Source organism: Callorhinchus milii, unplaced genomic scaffold (assembly GCF_018977255.1).
Source record: "Callorhinchus milii isolate IMCB2004 unplaced genomic scaffold, IMCB_Cmil_1.0 Scaffold1, whole genome shotgun sequence".
Classification (NCBI taxonomy): domain Eukaryota; kingdom Metazoa; phylum Chordata; class Chondrichthyes; order Chimaeriformes; family Callorhinchidae; genus Callorhinchus; species Callorhinchus milii.
The window spans coordinates 38,636,176-38,650,308 of NW_024704742.1; the positions used below are offsets into that span (position 1 = coordinate 38,636,176).

General features: G+C 43.0%; 1 protein-coding gene across 3 annotated transcripts; it reads left to right on the top strand.

The window, feature by feature from the left end:
- The first annotated feature begins 3,461 nt into the window (after window positions 1–3,461).
- On the top strand, window positions 3,462–11,133 carry hnrnpd (heterogeneous nuclear ribonucleoprotein D). 3 transcript variants are annotated; one of them, XM_042340584.1, is made up of 9 exons: window positions 3,811–4,159; window positions 6,091–6,183; window positions 6,893–7,061; window positions 7,184–7,342; window positions 7,895–8,026; window positions 8,560–8,677; window positions 8,764–8,916; window positions 9,556–9,652; window positions 9,962–10,029. In XM_042340584.1, exons 1-8 carry the CDS (start codon window positions 3,852–3,854, stop codon window positions 9,621–9,623), a joined length of 1,200 nt encoding a protein of 399 aa, XP_042196518.1. In that variant the 5' UTR covers window positions 3,811–3,851; the 3' UTR covers window positions 9,624–9,652; window positions 9,962–10,029. The 3 variants fall into 3 exon arrangements, with proteins under 3 accessions (XP_042196523.1, XP_042196518.1, XP_042196524.1); XM_042340589.1 differs by lacking the exons at window positions 9,556–9,652; window positions 9,962–10,029 and adding an exon at window positions 10,763–11,133 and having other exon boundaries at window positions 3,462–4,159; XM_042340590.1 differs by lacking the exon at window positions 6,091–6,183 and having other exon boundaries at window positions 3,817–4,159.
- The last annotated feature ends 3,000 nt before the right edge of the window (window positions 11,134–14,133 follow it).

Consider the following 14,133-nt stretch of genomic DNA (forward strand, 5'->3'; position numbering starts at 1 on the left):
ACATAGAGACATGATTTATACCTCATTGGAAAGGTCTTGCCTGGGGGAGTGTCATGGGCATATTTTTTTACGGGGATCTCCTATCTCCTGATGAGCTATGTTTAAAAAAATGCTTTAATTGAGCCCCAAAAGATAAGGTATGCATGGTTTCTGCAACAAAGTAGCAACAGAGGAAATCACACACCCTTCTAGAGAGATACATCTATACTAATATATTCTGCAACAAAGTAGCCACAGAGAAAATTACACAACATGTGACCTAAGTAAGCTCATTTCACAGGAGTCCTCCTAACCACGAGTCAACAACAACAAAATTACATTTGTAAAGCGCCTTTCACGTTTGGAGGACGTCCCAAGGCGCTGGACAGACAGACAGTTATGGACCCGAGCTGAGGGTCGGGGTGGAGGAGGTGGGAGGGCAGTGGGGAAAGCAGGGAGATCAAAAGCACGCTCGAAAAGGAGGGTCTTGAGATGGGTCTTGAAGGTGGCGAAGGAGGGGGAGAGGTGGAAGGACTGCGCAATGGAGTTCCAGAGGGTAGGGGCAGAGTGGTGTAAGGACCGCCTGCCTTTAGTGGGGCCAGCGAGTTGGGGAACGTGAAACAGGCCGAAGCCATCTGAACCGAGGGAGCGAACAGGGTGGGAGGGGCTTAGGAGGTCAGAGAGGTAGGGGGGAGCAAGACCATGGAGGGCTTTGAAGGTGAGGACCAGTATCTTTAACTGTATGCTCTGTGTGATGGGAAGCCAGTGGAGCTGGGCAAGGATGGGGGTGATGGGGTCGCGGAGCCTGGTGCGGGAGAGGACACGGGCTGCAGAGTTCTGGACGATCTGCAGCCTGTGGGGGGAGGAGTTGGAGAGGCCGACAAGCAGTGAGTTTGCATAGTCAAGCCTCGATGTTATGAATGTGTGTATGAGGGTTTTGGTGGCCTGCGATGTGAGACAGTGTCGGAGCCGGCGACGTTGTGGAGGTTGGGGAAGACAGAGCGGGTCATGGCGCTGATGTGGGGTAGAAAGGATAGTTGAGGGTCAAACAAGACGCCAAGGTTCTGGACTGGCTTAGTAAGGTGGAGTATGCAACCAGGGATGGTGACGCTGTCGGTGCCTGAGGTGAAGAAGCACTGACTTGAGCCAAGCAGGAGAGCCTCGGTCTTGCTGACAGTCAGCTATCGAAAGTTAGCTCTCATCCAGGACTTGATGTCTGACAGACATTCTGTCAGGACAGCAGTGTTCCTGGAGTCAAGGGTGGAGGCAGAGAGGTAGAGTTGGGTGTCATCCGCATACATGTGGAGGTTGACCCCATGTCTGCGAATGATGTCACCGAGTGGGAGCATACAGATGTTGAAGAGGAGGAGATCAAGGACAGAGCCCTAAGGAACGCCGCACAAGACAGTCCAGGGGCTAGAGGAGAAGCCACTTGAGGAGATGAAGTGCAGGCAGTGTGAAAGGTATGATCTGAACCAATCAAGGACAGCGCTGTGGAGGTTGAGGTGAGATGAGGTGGTGGATGAGGATAAAGTGGTTGACGGTGTCGAAAGCAGCAGAGAGGTCGAGGAGGATGAGGAGGCAGAGGGAGCCCTGGTCGCAGATGGACAGAATCGAGGATTTTTTTGTGCCATAAATTAAAATAGTCAAGTACATTTTTAGCCCCAAAGTAGCCTACATAATACACATGCTATATAATATTTATATTATAAGATACAATTAAAAATTTAAAACATCATTTTCTATATTGTTTTAATTTTTTTTAAATTAAAAAAGCCTTTTAGAAATCGTCGACTTTTTTTATTTTGGGGGAATCTCCTATCATATAAAGTATAATAATTGAATATAAGGTATAATAATATAATGTATAATAAAGTATAATAATCTAATATAAAGTATAATAATACTGAAATCTACATTCCATATTGGATCCTTTGATTACAAGTGTAGCTGCAACAGGTACAGCTAGTTATTATTAATAAATAGAACAAACAATAAAGGAAAACATTCAGGAGTAACAATAACAGTTTTTAAAAAGTGCCTAAGCTATTATTTATTAACCCTTTTAGATTCATTGTTATAATTTATACAAACCCTGAATTATTTTGAACACAACTATTAGGTTGCTTATGATCTTTGTTTCAACAGTTTACAACATCAGTTAATTACAAATGGCAGACGATAATACAAGCCAGAGACATTATATTTAGGCATTCAGTTCCTATCATGATTTTTGGAACTTATCGTTATTGGATAAACACGGATTTCCTTTTTTGTTTCGTAAAGATTTACCGGGGGCGGCGGAGCGGGTTACAAACAAAAATCAGAAACCCTAATCAAATTGTATAATTTCGGACTTTAAAGGCAAAGTTGTAATCGTGTGTCTTGCGTCTTCCCAAATGAAAAGTTGTGGACATCATAATAATAATAATAATCCTTGCATTTGATATAGCGCTTTTCACGTCGGGAGGACGTCCCAAAGCGCTTCACAGAACACACTGTAAAGTGAATTGACTGTATATTTGTGGGCGAACGCTGCAGCCAATTGCGCACAGCAATGTCCCACAAACAGTCGTAGATTGAAAATAACCAATTTATTATTGTTTTGGGTTTTGGAGGGATTATTATTAGGCTCTGTGTGGAGTAAGGAAACTTGCCCAAGGTTTCGCCCTCTGCCTGGAATTGAACTCAGGTCTCTCACTTGCAAAGCGAGTGCTCTAACCACTGAGCTACAGGACTCCACAACCACTGAGCTACAGGACTCCACATCTGGGTTCTTACCCTGACCTGTATATTTGTGTTGCAATATGATACTGGACATTGAATAAATAATTGTTGCATTTGATTACAAGGCTATATAATATCAAAAGGGTGGGCGGGGGCTCATGTGGAGTATAAACACTGGTGCAGACTTGTTTGGCTGAGAGACCTGTTTCTGGCTGCAGATTTCTATGCAAACGTTTGCAAAACGCACCCAAAGAGCTTCATTCACGCAGAGAATTGCTGTCACGATCCTGCGACTGTGCACCTATTATTAAGGGCAAACAATCCTCGATTTTTATTGCAGAAACCATAACATTGCGAGCACACCTCGAAGAGGAGATTCACCATAAAACGTAACGTGTACAGAGAAAGCATCGATCAGTAAGTGTGTGTGTGGAGCAAAATCCCACAAGTGGCCAATTGACCTGGAGGTGGCGGTGGCGTGGGAGGACTCGCCAACCCGTCTTGGGATAGCGCGCGACGTCACAAAGCCCCCCCCCCCCTCCCAAACCACCGCCCCTCTTGTTCAAACGCGCCTCTCGTTGGCGTCGGGCGGCGCAAGCGCGGAAAGCGCATCCTCGTTTCCCTCCACCAACCCCCCCCCCCCCCCCCCCACCCGCACTCCCGCCGCCGCCTCCCTCCGATTGGCCGGAGGCCGTGCGCCACGTGACCGGCAATCGGCAGGGCGGGGAGAGGAGCGGCGGCCATTTTGTGTAGAGTCCATTATTTAAAGAGAGGACCGTGCGGCGCCTCGCTCTCTGCCGGCTCCAGCCCCGGGGCCAGTGCTGCTGCCCGACCGACTGGACTGTGAGAGCGCAGCGAGTCTGTCTCCACACACACACACACACACACACACACAGAGAGAGAGGCCAAAGGGAACACCGGTCACTCGGGGAGGAAACGGCCACGGCAGCTTCTCATCGCCCTCAGTGAGCCGGCGGGCCCGAGGCCAGGCCGTTGCGTGCTCCGGTTCGCTGTCTGCCGTGCGTGTGATCTTTTTTTTCTTGCCTCGGGAGTCGGTGCGTGGATTTCCCCCCTCACCCCCTCTCACCCCCACCACCACCCCCTACCTGGGCGGCGGCGGCGGCAGAGGCGGAGGCCCGAGGCATATGTCGGAGGCGGTGCAGTCCTCCGGGATGGAGGAAGCGGGGGCCGGGCAGAAGCCGGAGCAGGTCCCGGCTGCGGGAGCGGGAGGTGAAGACGCGGCGGTGGCGGCGAAGGCCGGGACCGGCGAGTCGGGAGCGAATGGTGGCGCTGCAGCAGGAGGCGGCGGCGGCGGAGGAGGAGGAGGAGGAGGAGGCGGCGGCGGCCCTGCGGCGGAGGCCGCGCAGCTCGCCGAGGGCGCAGAGTCGTCGGTTTCGGTGATAGAGACGGAAGGAGCCAAGATCGACGCCAGTAAAACGGAGGAGGACGAGGGGTGAGCGAGGGAGCGGGCAGTGGGGGCGGGAGGGAGGGGCGGGAGGGAGGGGGGCGGCCACACACCCACCTGTTTAACGAGTGACTGCGAGCCCGGCCGGGCCTGAAGCCCCCCCACCCCCCCGCCCGGCCCGGGGGGTCGCGGTGCACCCGGATGGCGGGCGCTGCCATGTCCTTGAGAGCCCTGTCTGCACTTGCGCCGTCTCTGCGCTTTCGCTCACCGCAGCCCTGTCGTGGTGTCGGGGGCCGCGGGGGAGCCTCGGGGTAGTGCTGCCGGTCCTCGCGGAGGTTGTGGAGGCAGTCGCATTGTCCAAACTTCGTGGAGGGAATAAGAGGCGTTCACTGCGTTTTCCCCGCGCGCTCGGTTTTCAGGATTGAGTTTTTTTTTAAAAAAAAGAAACCCGGGATTTTTTTTGTATGTCTGTGTGTGTGTGTGTGTGTGTCAGAAGGTTTTCGTTGCCATTGAAAGATGCCGCCAAAAGGCGGTCGGTATTCATTTGTGTGTGCGATGCGCCGGATGCGAAAGTGGACAGAGAGGCGCAGTGAAGCCAGTGGCGGGAGCAGAGCGGGGGAGGGGGGGGGGGGGGAATGGAGTTAGAGATGTTACCGTCTTGAGTTAATACTATTGCGATTGGATTTTTGCACGTCCCAGTGTTCAAGTAAAATGCCGCGATTATGTGCATTTGGGGGTTAAAACCTTTTTTTTTTTTTTTGCCCGCGTTAGCGCAGTGCTTTCTTTTGCAACGAGTTGCTCCTTTGCCACCAGCAAGTGTGAAAGGCAGTAAAATGGCGTTTAGTGTTTCCATTATATGCACAGCGTTGTTCTCGGCGGTGCCTTCTCTGTGAGCCGTGCACTGCTACCCGGGGGCTGCCTGGTTATGGGAAATGGTGTCTCAGGTCTCTCGCAAACTTAACTCAAAGTCAAAAGCGAGAGTCCGATTGGGTTTTTGGGGGTCGGGTCATCATAAAACGATCCCTTGTTGAATACCTTTGAATTTTGTATTCTTGTTAAACGCCTCGTCTTTTTAATTCCCTCATAGCTTTTTGTGGTTTCGCTCGGTGCAGGAAGCGACTTCAGTACTGTTGTGTATAATGCTGGCATCTTGTATTGTGGGTTTTCAAAATAATTTTACTGCACGCTGCCTGCCCTTCTTTTCATTGCTGAAGATAATTGCATCAGTTCTGCAAAATATTTAAAGAAAATGGGTGCACCCGCCGATTGTGAAGTGCATAGAAATTTTCAATATTGTACCTTATGTGTGCATAGTTTTTTTAAGGTGCAAGCTGCGTGGCATGTATTTGTGCTCTTTAAATGAAATTGACTGCTCAAATTGGACTAATACTCTGTATGTGGACTGAGACTCCTTCTACAGTGTAGTCATTGGGATTCGATCATGCCTCCATGACCGTCCTGTGCTACTTTATTCTGAGACTACTCATTTGAAAAATTACTAAGAGCACCCATTTCCTGTGGTTGTGAAATGATGGGAATTGTGTATGCAATGAAAATGTTATGGAGAAATTGGATTCGGTGCTGTTTTGAGTGGCCGAGGCCTTGGAAATTGTATTATGTGATGTGTAGAATTTTCAACTTTGAGTCCAGTTTTCTGGCTTAGTATACTTGGGAAATGCAGGGTTGCTTGTGTAGAACTGGTGGAGCTGAATGTTCCTGTTTTGACCTTGTTTTGTCTTTTCCCCCCAACACAAACCTCTGATGGAACAGTTGAGCTAATTTCAATAAAATGGTTTACATAATCACAACTATTGTTCCTGTCTAGGCTAAATGCAGTTTCTAAGGTCCTTTTGGCCAGATTTTTGTTCTCTGTGGATTTGTCGGTGGTGTGTGTATCCAAATTTGAATTAAACATTAAATTAAACGAAATACATCGGGTGCATAACATTACTGATTTACAATGAAATGTACACATATAGTGCCTTTGATGTCAGAAAGATTCCTCAAAGCGTTCTACGAAGCTGGGTGGGACCTGTGTGGCAGGGAAAATTTGATCAAAAGTCTGGTCAGAGGTATGTTTCAACTTGAAAGCAGCAGCCCTGATCTAAATCATCTTTTTTCTGCCCTTTTAGTAGTTTAAAGTGATTTACATTTTGAAGCTAAATGTAAAACTAAATTACTTCCAATAATTTTTAGATACTTCATTAAAATAAACCATTTTATTGTGATGTTTTAGATTGAAGCTGGTCTTTCCTGTGTGGGGCAGGGGATGTGTTTTGGGATAATATTAGTCAGAATTAATAGTCAATCATTTCACTTTTGGTGTTTTGATGTGTTAATGGGTGGTGCTGTATTAAAGCACTATTCAACAATGGCACAGCAATAGAGTTAGATATATCAATGTAACTTGTCAGTTGGTGTGTATATTAGTGATTAAATCCAGGACTTAAATCCAGGACTCTACTTGGCTCCTGCAATGTGTTCTGCGGTGCTCTTTTTTTCATACAACACTGCAAGGCTTTTTATATTTAAAAAAAATGGTTCACAGGCTGTACATCAGAAGAACAATCTAACCAATTAAATGCTTTAAATAAACTCTTGATGCTGCATCTGTTAAATTTAAATCACAATGTATAAAGAATAGCCTTCCACTTGTCCATAAAACTGTTTTTGCTTGCATTCCTGATACTTGAATGCTTGGGGTGGGAAAGATCTGGTTACTGAATGAGGCCGATTTAACTTTTGATTTGGCTATTGATTTATACTTCACTGTTTCTGCAGAAAAATGTTTGTGGGTGGCCTCAGCTGGGATACCACAAAGAAAGATCTGAAGGACTATTTCTCTAAATATGGAGAGGTAGTAGATTGCACATTAAAGTTGGATCCCATTACAGGGCGCTCAAGAGGATTTGGATTCGTCCTGTTTAAAGAGGCTGAAAGTGTTGATAAGGTATTTGATCATAAAACCTTGGGTACGAAGCTGGATTCAGAAGAATGGTTTGATAAAACCATATTTGTGTGCCAGTTTACTGAAGTGATGTTGAATTTTTTTAATTTCTTAATTTTATTCAGGTAATGGAAATGAAGGAACATAAGTTAAATGGCAAGGTAATTGATCCTAAAAGAGCAAAGGCAATGAAAAGGGAGCCAATAAAGAAGATATTTGTGGGAGGCCTTTCACCAGATACGGCTGAGGAGAAGATCAGGGAATACTTTGGAGCTTTTGGAGAAGTATGTACACAATATGCATGCCTTAAACTGTTAATTTCTTAATCACATCAAACTGTGTTAATGCTGTTTCTAGCAGTCTCTTTTGGCACTGCATTGAGTAAATGAAGCAATTTTTGAGTGCCCTGTTTGCTATAATCTTCTAAATGACGGTAGCTGCTCAGTATTGTAGTGGTGTATTAATTTGAAACTGCATTTGTAGCCGTGTACAGCATTCTTCCTGGTTGTAAAACATCAATCCTGGTTAATCTGAAGGCTTCGCCCAATACTTTCACTTATTGAGACTGTCCAGTGCCCAAGAGGGTTAATGAAATGAAGATCTAGAAGCCAGTATATCAAAGTTTAGCAGACATTTGTCAACTTTACACATTTAACCCTGTGTAATTGAACTAGAAATTCTAACAAAGTTATTTTGATCCTTTGATGACTTTCAGTGTAAAGGTGGACAATTAATGCTACCTCGTGTGTTTCTTGTGATGGAACAAAGCTAATTTTGGGGAAAGTAGGCATTGAAGCGTGGAAAATAAGACCACTTTTATAAATTGCCCCCTTTAGGTTGAATCAATAGAACTTCCTATGGATAACAAGACAAATAAAAGGCGAGGATTCTGTTTCATAACCTTCAAAGAGGAGGAGCCGGTGAAAAAGATTCTGGAAAAGAAGTTCCATAATGTTGGACTCAGCAAAGTATGTTGTACCATATTGATCATTGCTTGTGTGTTTTTAATTTCAATCCATAATCTGAAGATGATTGAGTGGGGTTTTGGCTTTAGGGTGGGTTTCTGTGTAGTGCTCACGTCGGTGTGCTGATATAAGATATGCAAGTTGTCCCAGTTTAGCACTTGTATTAAGACCTCAGTTTTGCTTAAGAGGAAGTATGTTTGCAGCAAGCATTTAAATGCATTCCATTTCCTTGTGCATTGCTCCTAATGTGGGGGGGGGCACACTAGATTTTTAAAATAAATTTAATGCAGTTAAAATGTTTACAACCCAGCCCTTTTTAACCAAGGTATAATTGTGCAACCCTGTGCTGGAATGCTTTTTAATCTGTTTTATCATTGAGAAGCTCTATGGTGTGAGCCTTTACTGGGATATCCGTTTATGGCATATTGACATTTGTAATAAATGGTGACTTCCAATCGTAGATTTTACTTTAACTTTTTAGTTCTATTCTGATTAACTGTTGTGAAACTGGACTAATAGATATTTTTTTTTGCCAGTGTGAGATCAAGGTGGCAATGTCAAAGGAGGTCTATCAGCAGCAGCAGTGGGGGGGAAGCAGAGGTGGCTACACTGGCCGGGGTCGTGGAAGAGGAGGAGCTGGAGGCAGTGCAGGAGGTATGTATATTTTGCATTTAGATTGATTTAGGTTGCGAATGGGTTTGTTCTTGTATGGTTCTAACTCCTTTTTGCACAAATTTCAGCCCCAAGCCAGAACTGGAACCAAGGATACAATAACTACTGGAATCAAGGCTATGGGAGCTATAACTATGGTTATAACAGCCAGGGGTATGGAGGTTATGGTGGCTATGATTACCCAGCTTATAATAACTACTATGGATATGGTGATTATGGCAGTAAGTGTACTCTAAATATTCATACAGAATGCATGTGCTAATCTTTAAACTAAAAATGCCATTCCATATTTGAATGCTGAATCTGCAGACTCAGAAATGTGGAATGACTTGCAAAAGCTGAACTAAGTGCATGTTTGATCTTGTTCTGCTGCATCCTCCCTGCCTTTTCCCCTGCCATGTTGCTTTTTTCTGCCAGAAGGATGGGACAATCTGGGGTTGGCGGTTATAATCCGCTGATAAGGATGTGTGCTCCTGTGGGATGGAACTCGCCCTGCTAGTTCCTGCTGTGGCCTTTACCCCCATATTTGGAGGGAGTGTTCTATATCTGAACAGTGATCCCACCTAGTGGCCTGTGTGAGAACTGGCAAAGATAACCCATTAAAGGCAGACATGAACAGGCTTGAAATCAAGACAAGGTTGAGGTTCACAACCCATGCTGCAGCTCTTTTATATTTGGAAGTTAATCCCAGTTAGTCAAATTTCAAATGATCTTAAAACCTGCGTAGGGTGGAAGTTGGATACATGTTGGGTTTTTTTCACATCCAAACAATTTTTCCAGCTACAATGTGAATTCAGTTTTGGTGCATGTGAAATGGATGATTGAGCATCTTGTGTAAATGCTAAAAAAAAATGTTACAGATCAACAGAGTGGTTATGGAAAAGCACCACGTCGTGGAAGTCACCAGAATAGCTACAAACCATACTAAGATTTGTCCCTGCAGCCCATTGGAAGCAGGTATGTTAGCTATTCATTTAAATTATAATTTAATATATTTAACTTTGTAAAACTTGTATCTATATTTTGATAATTAATTTACATACTTGAAATTTCACAGCACCCTTAAGTGCTTTTTTAGAGAAAAAAATAGTGACTTTGAAGTTTTAACGCAGGCGCTGTAAAAAGCTTTATGGCTTTTGCCCTTTTAACAAATTTGTAAATTTAACAGGTAAAGTACTGCTAATGGGTACAAATAAAGGACACATCAAGACAAAAAAGAAAACTATTGTCTGCTAACTGACATTGTACCTTGTTTGTACCCGCCAGCGGGAACTTCATTGCAGGCCATGTGTCACCCTGACCACACGATTCTCACAGGCCCGCTCAATGCGGACAGAGTACGAGACGCTCGCGCTCTCGAATGCTGCCGTTTGGTATGGTCTCTTCCAACATCCTGTATCAGCATTAAAAATAAAATGGATACTTCAAGCTTTGCCTTCACTTATTTCTTGCTTATTATATTAATTTAATTTAATGTATTTTTTACAGGCCCCAGTAATGGTTAAATACGACTGCTTACAGAATAATTCATTCTTCTATGGATACAGCTTGTCTTTGGACATTTCCAGTGTCTTAATATATTTCTAAAATTTATTAAATGCTTGCTTTCCCCATTTATAGACTTGTGTAGTAATTGCAAATACTCCATGAGCCAAATCCAGAGAATACCAGGGGGTGGGATCAGGGTTAATGGACCTTTTTCTACGCTATTGCATTTCCTCCACAAGGAAGATGTAACTTCATTAAATAGTTTTTATATTGGCACAACACAATTAGGCTACTATTAAATATGTATTGTTTGTGATGGTGCAGTAATTGGGGTGCTATTTTGCAGCTTCTGGAATTTTGGCTTATGGACTGTTATTGAGCATTTAACTAAATAAGAGTATTGTAAATATTTTGTCTGAATTAACTATCAATTTAAAACTCTAGGTATATATGGGTGGGTATTTAAGAGTATTGATGTAAATATGTATTTCATATATAGTGTTGTGTATTTGAATTTATATTAAATCCTTTGAATGACTGTAACTCCCAACATCCAATCTCTTGTTTGGTTTCTTTTAGGTGAAGGAACAGTATTTTACTCCAGATAGAAGATTCATAGGAAGTGGTGTTTAGGCCTCTTAAAAAGCAGCATTTATTTGTTACAACTTTTATGTTCTGTATCATTTTTTTCCCAAGAACTGCTGCCTCAAATCCCATCTCCAAAAATTAAGTTCAGTTCGGATTTAAGAAATATTGCTTTTATTATTTTATTCCCCAGTAGATGTGTTTTTCTATGTGACCAACTGCTTTTCTTTTTTTGTACATTTCCCCCCATATGAATTGTTGCATTGGATGCATATATGTTCAGTTCATTGTGATGACATTTAGATATGGTACATGTACCTATTGGATTGTTCAAGTTTTTTAATAAAACTTTTGTATAATTAAAATGGCATTGTGTGTTCTTGCTGCGTCCCCTCCACTGGTGATCCCACGACTGAAGCTCATGGTCCTTTTTACTCTGCCAATTGATTCTTAATTTTGATCATGCTTAGCCTAATATTTGAAGTCAGCAGCCCTTTTGCATCTTGTTAACAATGAATCAAACCTTGGTTTGTGTAACTGCAAGACACATGGTGCATTTATCCACAGGAAAGCCAATGCTCGTCTTCAAATAAATTATTGGTATCTTCTCAAAGTATGCTGCAATCCATTTGGGTCTTTAAGCTGTTCCAGCGTATTAATTGTTTTTTCACCTGTCTGACTGACTTTATGTAACCTTGAATGAATCTTGGTTGAATTTATTGCTTGCAGCTGTCTTAAAATGTTATGGAGTACCAGGGATTGCTGCCTATGTAATCCTTTCACTGCCATGTGCTATCCCATTCTTCAACAATTCTGGCACTAAAGTTTACAGTGGATTGTTCTCAACCAAAAATCTTGAGCTTTGTCTGAAAAGAAACCTATTTCAAATGGCTTTGTTTGAACTGGGTTCAAAAGATCATTGGAAGCAATGCAGAAAAGGTAAACTAGTGGACAATTTACAGGGCTCACATGGCAGAAAAGGCTCACTGCACCAATTCAGTTGTACGTGGGTGTTTCTAATACTGGTGTTAATTGTTGTTTGAGAACTTGCCTCAAATGTGAGAAGCCAATTTAGGACAAAAATGCAATTTGTTGACAGTGCCTGCAATGTTGCATCTGTAGTTTTCAATAATCGACAATTTCAGTTACTATATAAACTGACCTAGTTTCTGTTATGCAGTGTGCAAAGATGTCAATGCAATGTGCTGTTCTGTCTAATGTTACCTGCACATAGATCTTCGGTGTGATATGTCTAAAATTACTGATCGGGTGTAGGAGCATAGAAAATCAGCCCATTGTGTCTGTTGGCTCCTTCAAGAGCAATCGTTTCAGTTCCACTTACCTGCCCTTTTCCCTCTTTCCTCTTTTAGCTGATTCTTTCTAAGGTATTCCCTCTTGAAGACTAGTCTGGATTTTGCCTCAAATACTGCTTCCAGCAGAGCATTCCATAATTTTTCTGGAAAAAATTCCACTAACTGTCCCACTTGCTCGTTTACCGACTGTCATAAATTGATGCCCTCTGGTTACTGACTCACCAACCAATTAAATAATTTCTCCTTATTGACTCTCAAACTCCTCATGATTTTAAACACCTCTATCCTGTCATCCCTCAAACTTTGCTCCAGCAAAAAGAAATCCCAGTTTTTCCGATCTCTGTTCAAAGGCTGAATCACTCATTCCCAGTATTCCAGAAAGTCTGCACCCTCTTGCCTTGACATCTTTGTTTGAGTGGAGTGGACAATACTAGACCATATATTCTAACTCCAGTCTTAACTGACAATTATATATGTTTAGTGTTGCAATGTAGCACAGGAATAAGACCATACAAAAAAAATCTGAATCCTGGGTCATTTCTCCATAGCTGTACTTATTTAAAATCTATTGTCATTTTCCACTTATTCCCAAGGAAATTTCATAAATCACACTATTGCTTGATTTTAGGGTGATAATCAAATTTTATTATGGCAATATGCAGTTTGGTCATGGGAGTCTTGTAGCTTAGTGGTTAGAGCATTCACAAGCGAGATAACCTTGGTTTGATTCCTGGGCAGAGTGAAGTGTTGGGTAAGTTTACTTTACCCACCTGTTTACCCAGCAGTAAGTAGGAACTTGATTGTTAGTCTATTGGTGGATCACTTTTCCGGGGGTCATCCTTCACAAAAATGTCTTAGAGATAATTTGGTCACTCAATCCCAACTGTTTGTGGGTCACTGGTGTGCGCAATTGGTTGCTGTGTTTTACCTACAAAATATATAGTCGATTCACTTTGCAGTATACTGCAAAAGTGATTTGGGATGTTTCAGAGGTGAAAAGGTGCTCTTATCAAATGCACGGATTATTATTATTTTTCTGTGTATCTGAATTTCTTGCTTCAGTCTAAAGGCCAGTTTTGTAATTAGAATGCTTTCTACAAGTCTGCATGTTTAGAGTTGTGGTAGTGTTGGTTGAAGGAAGATTGAAGAAACTGATGAATTAACATTAACTGACAGCCCTAGCATAGAACATAGAAACAGGAGTAGGCCCTTCGAACATTTTCTGCCACTCTATAAGATTATGGCTGATCTGTACCTTGAGTCCAATTATCCCTTAACACCCTGACCTAACAAATCTATCCACCACAATCTTGGTTCACACCATTCAGTCTTTTGGGGAAGAGCGTTCCAGGTACCCACTACCCTTTGGGTGAAAAACTGTCTCCTAATTTCACTCCTAAATGGCATAGCTCCAATTTTAAGACTGCCCCCTTGTTCTGGATTCCCCATCAGAGGAAATAGTTTATCTGTATATTTTCCTTGGTGTTCTGGCCAACAATCCTGCAGATAAAATTGGTCATTCTGTTTGTGGGCTATTGCTATGCGCAAATTGACTGCTGTGTTAAATGCAAGCCTGCAGAATACACACTTCACCTAAATCCTGTGAAGCACTTTAGGATGCCCTCCTGATGCAAAAGGCACTATTATCAAATACAATTATTATTTTTAATTATGTGATGTAATGCGGACACCCAAGTGTTGCAGGGAAGTCTGAGAAAATGTAATTGAATTATGTTATTCCCTCTTAGTGACTGTGTTCAAATCCATGTCTGTGCTGAAGTCTCTGATAACATCTGGGGCAGCAATTAGAGCACTGCATTTTAAAGAATCAGAACTATACAGCACAGAAGGAGGCCATTCAGCCCATCGTGTCTGCTGGCTCAATCCCACTCCCCTGCTCGCTCCATAACCCTGCAAACTTGTCCTCCCCATCTCAATAATCTGAAACAGAAGTGGGGTAATCTGCCAGTTTCCAATCCTGCTAGAGGTGTGAATGTGGGTGAAGGCAGGATCAGATGAAATGGCCTTTCTCGTTTCATTTTTTGTGCTCAA

What these genes read in the sequence shown, in the direction of transcription:
- hnrnpd (XM_042340584.1), top strand. Translation starts at nt 3,852, where the DNA reads ATGTCGGAGGCGGTGCAGTCCTCCGGGATGGAGGAAGCGGGGGCCGGG. An exon ending in AAAACGGAGGAGGACGAGGG is followed by an intron (nt 4,160 to 6,090) that starts GTGAGCGAGGGA and finishes GTACACATATAG; the next exon opens with TGCCTTTGATGTCAGAAAGA. An exon ending in AGGCTGAAAGTGTTGATAAG is followed by an intron (nt 7,062 to 7,183) that starts GTATTTGATCAT and finishes AATTTTATTCAG; the next exon opens with GTAATGGAAATGAAGGAACA.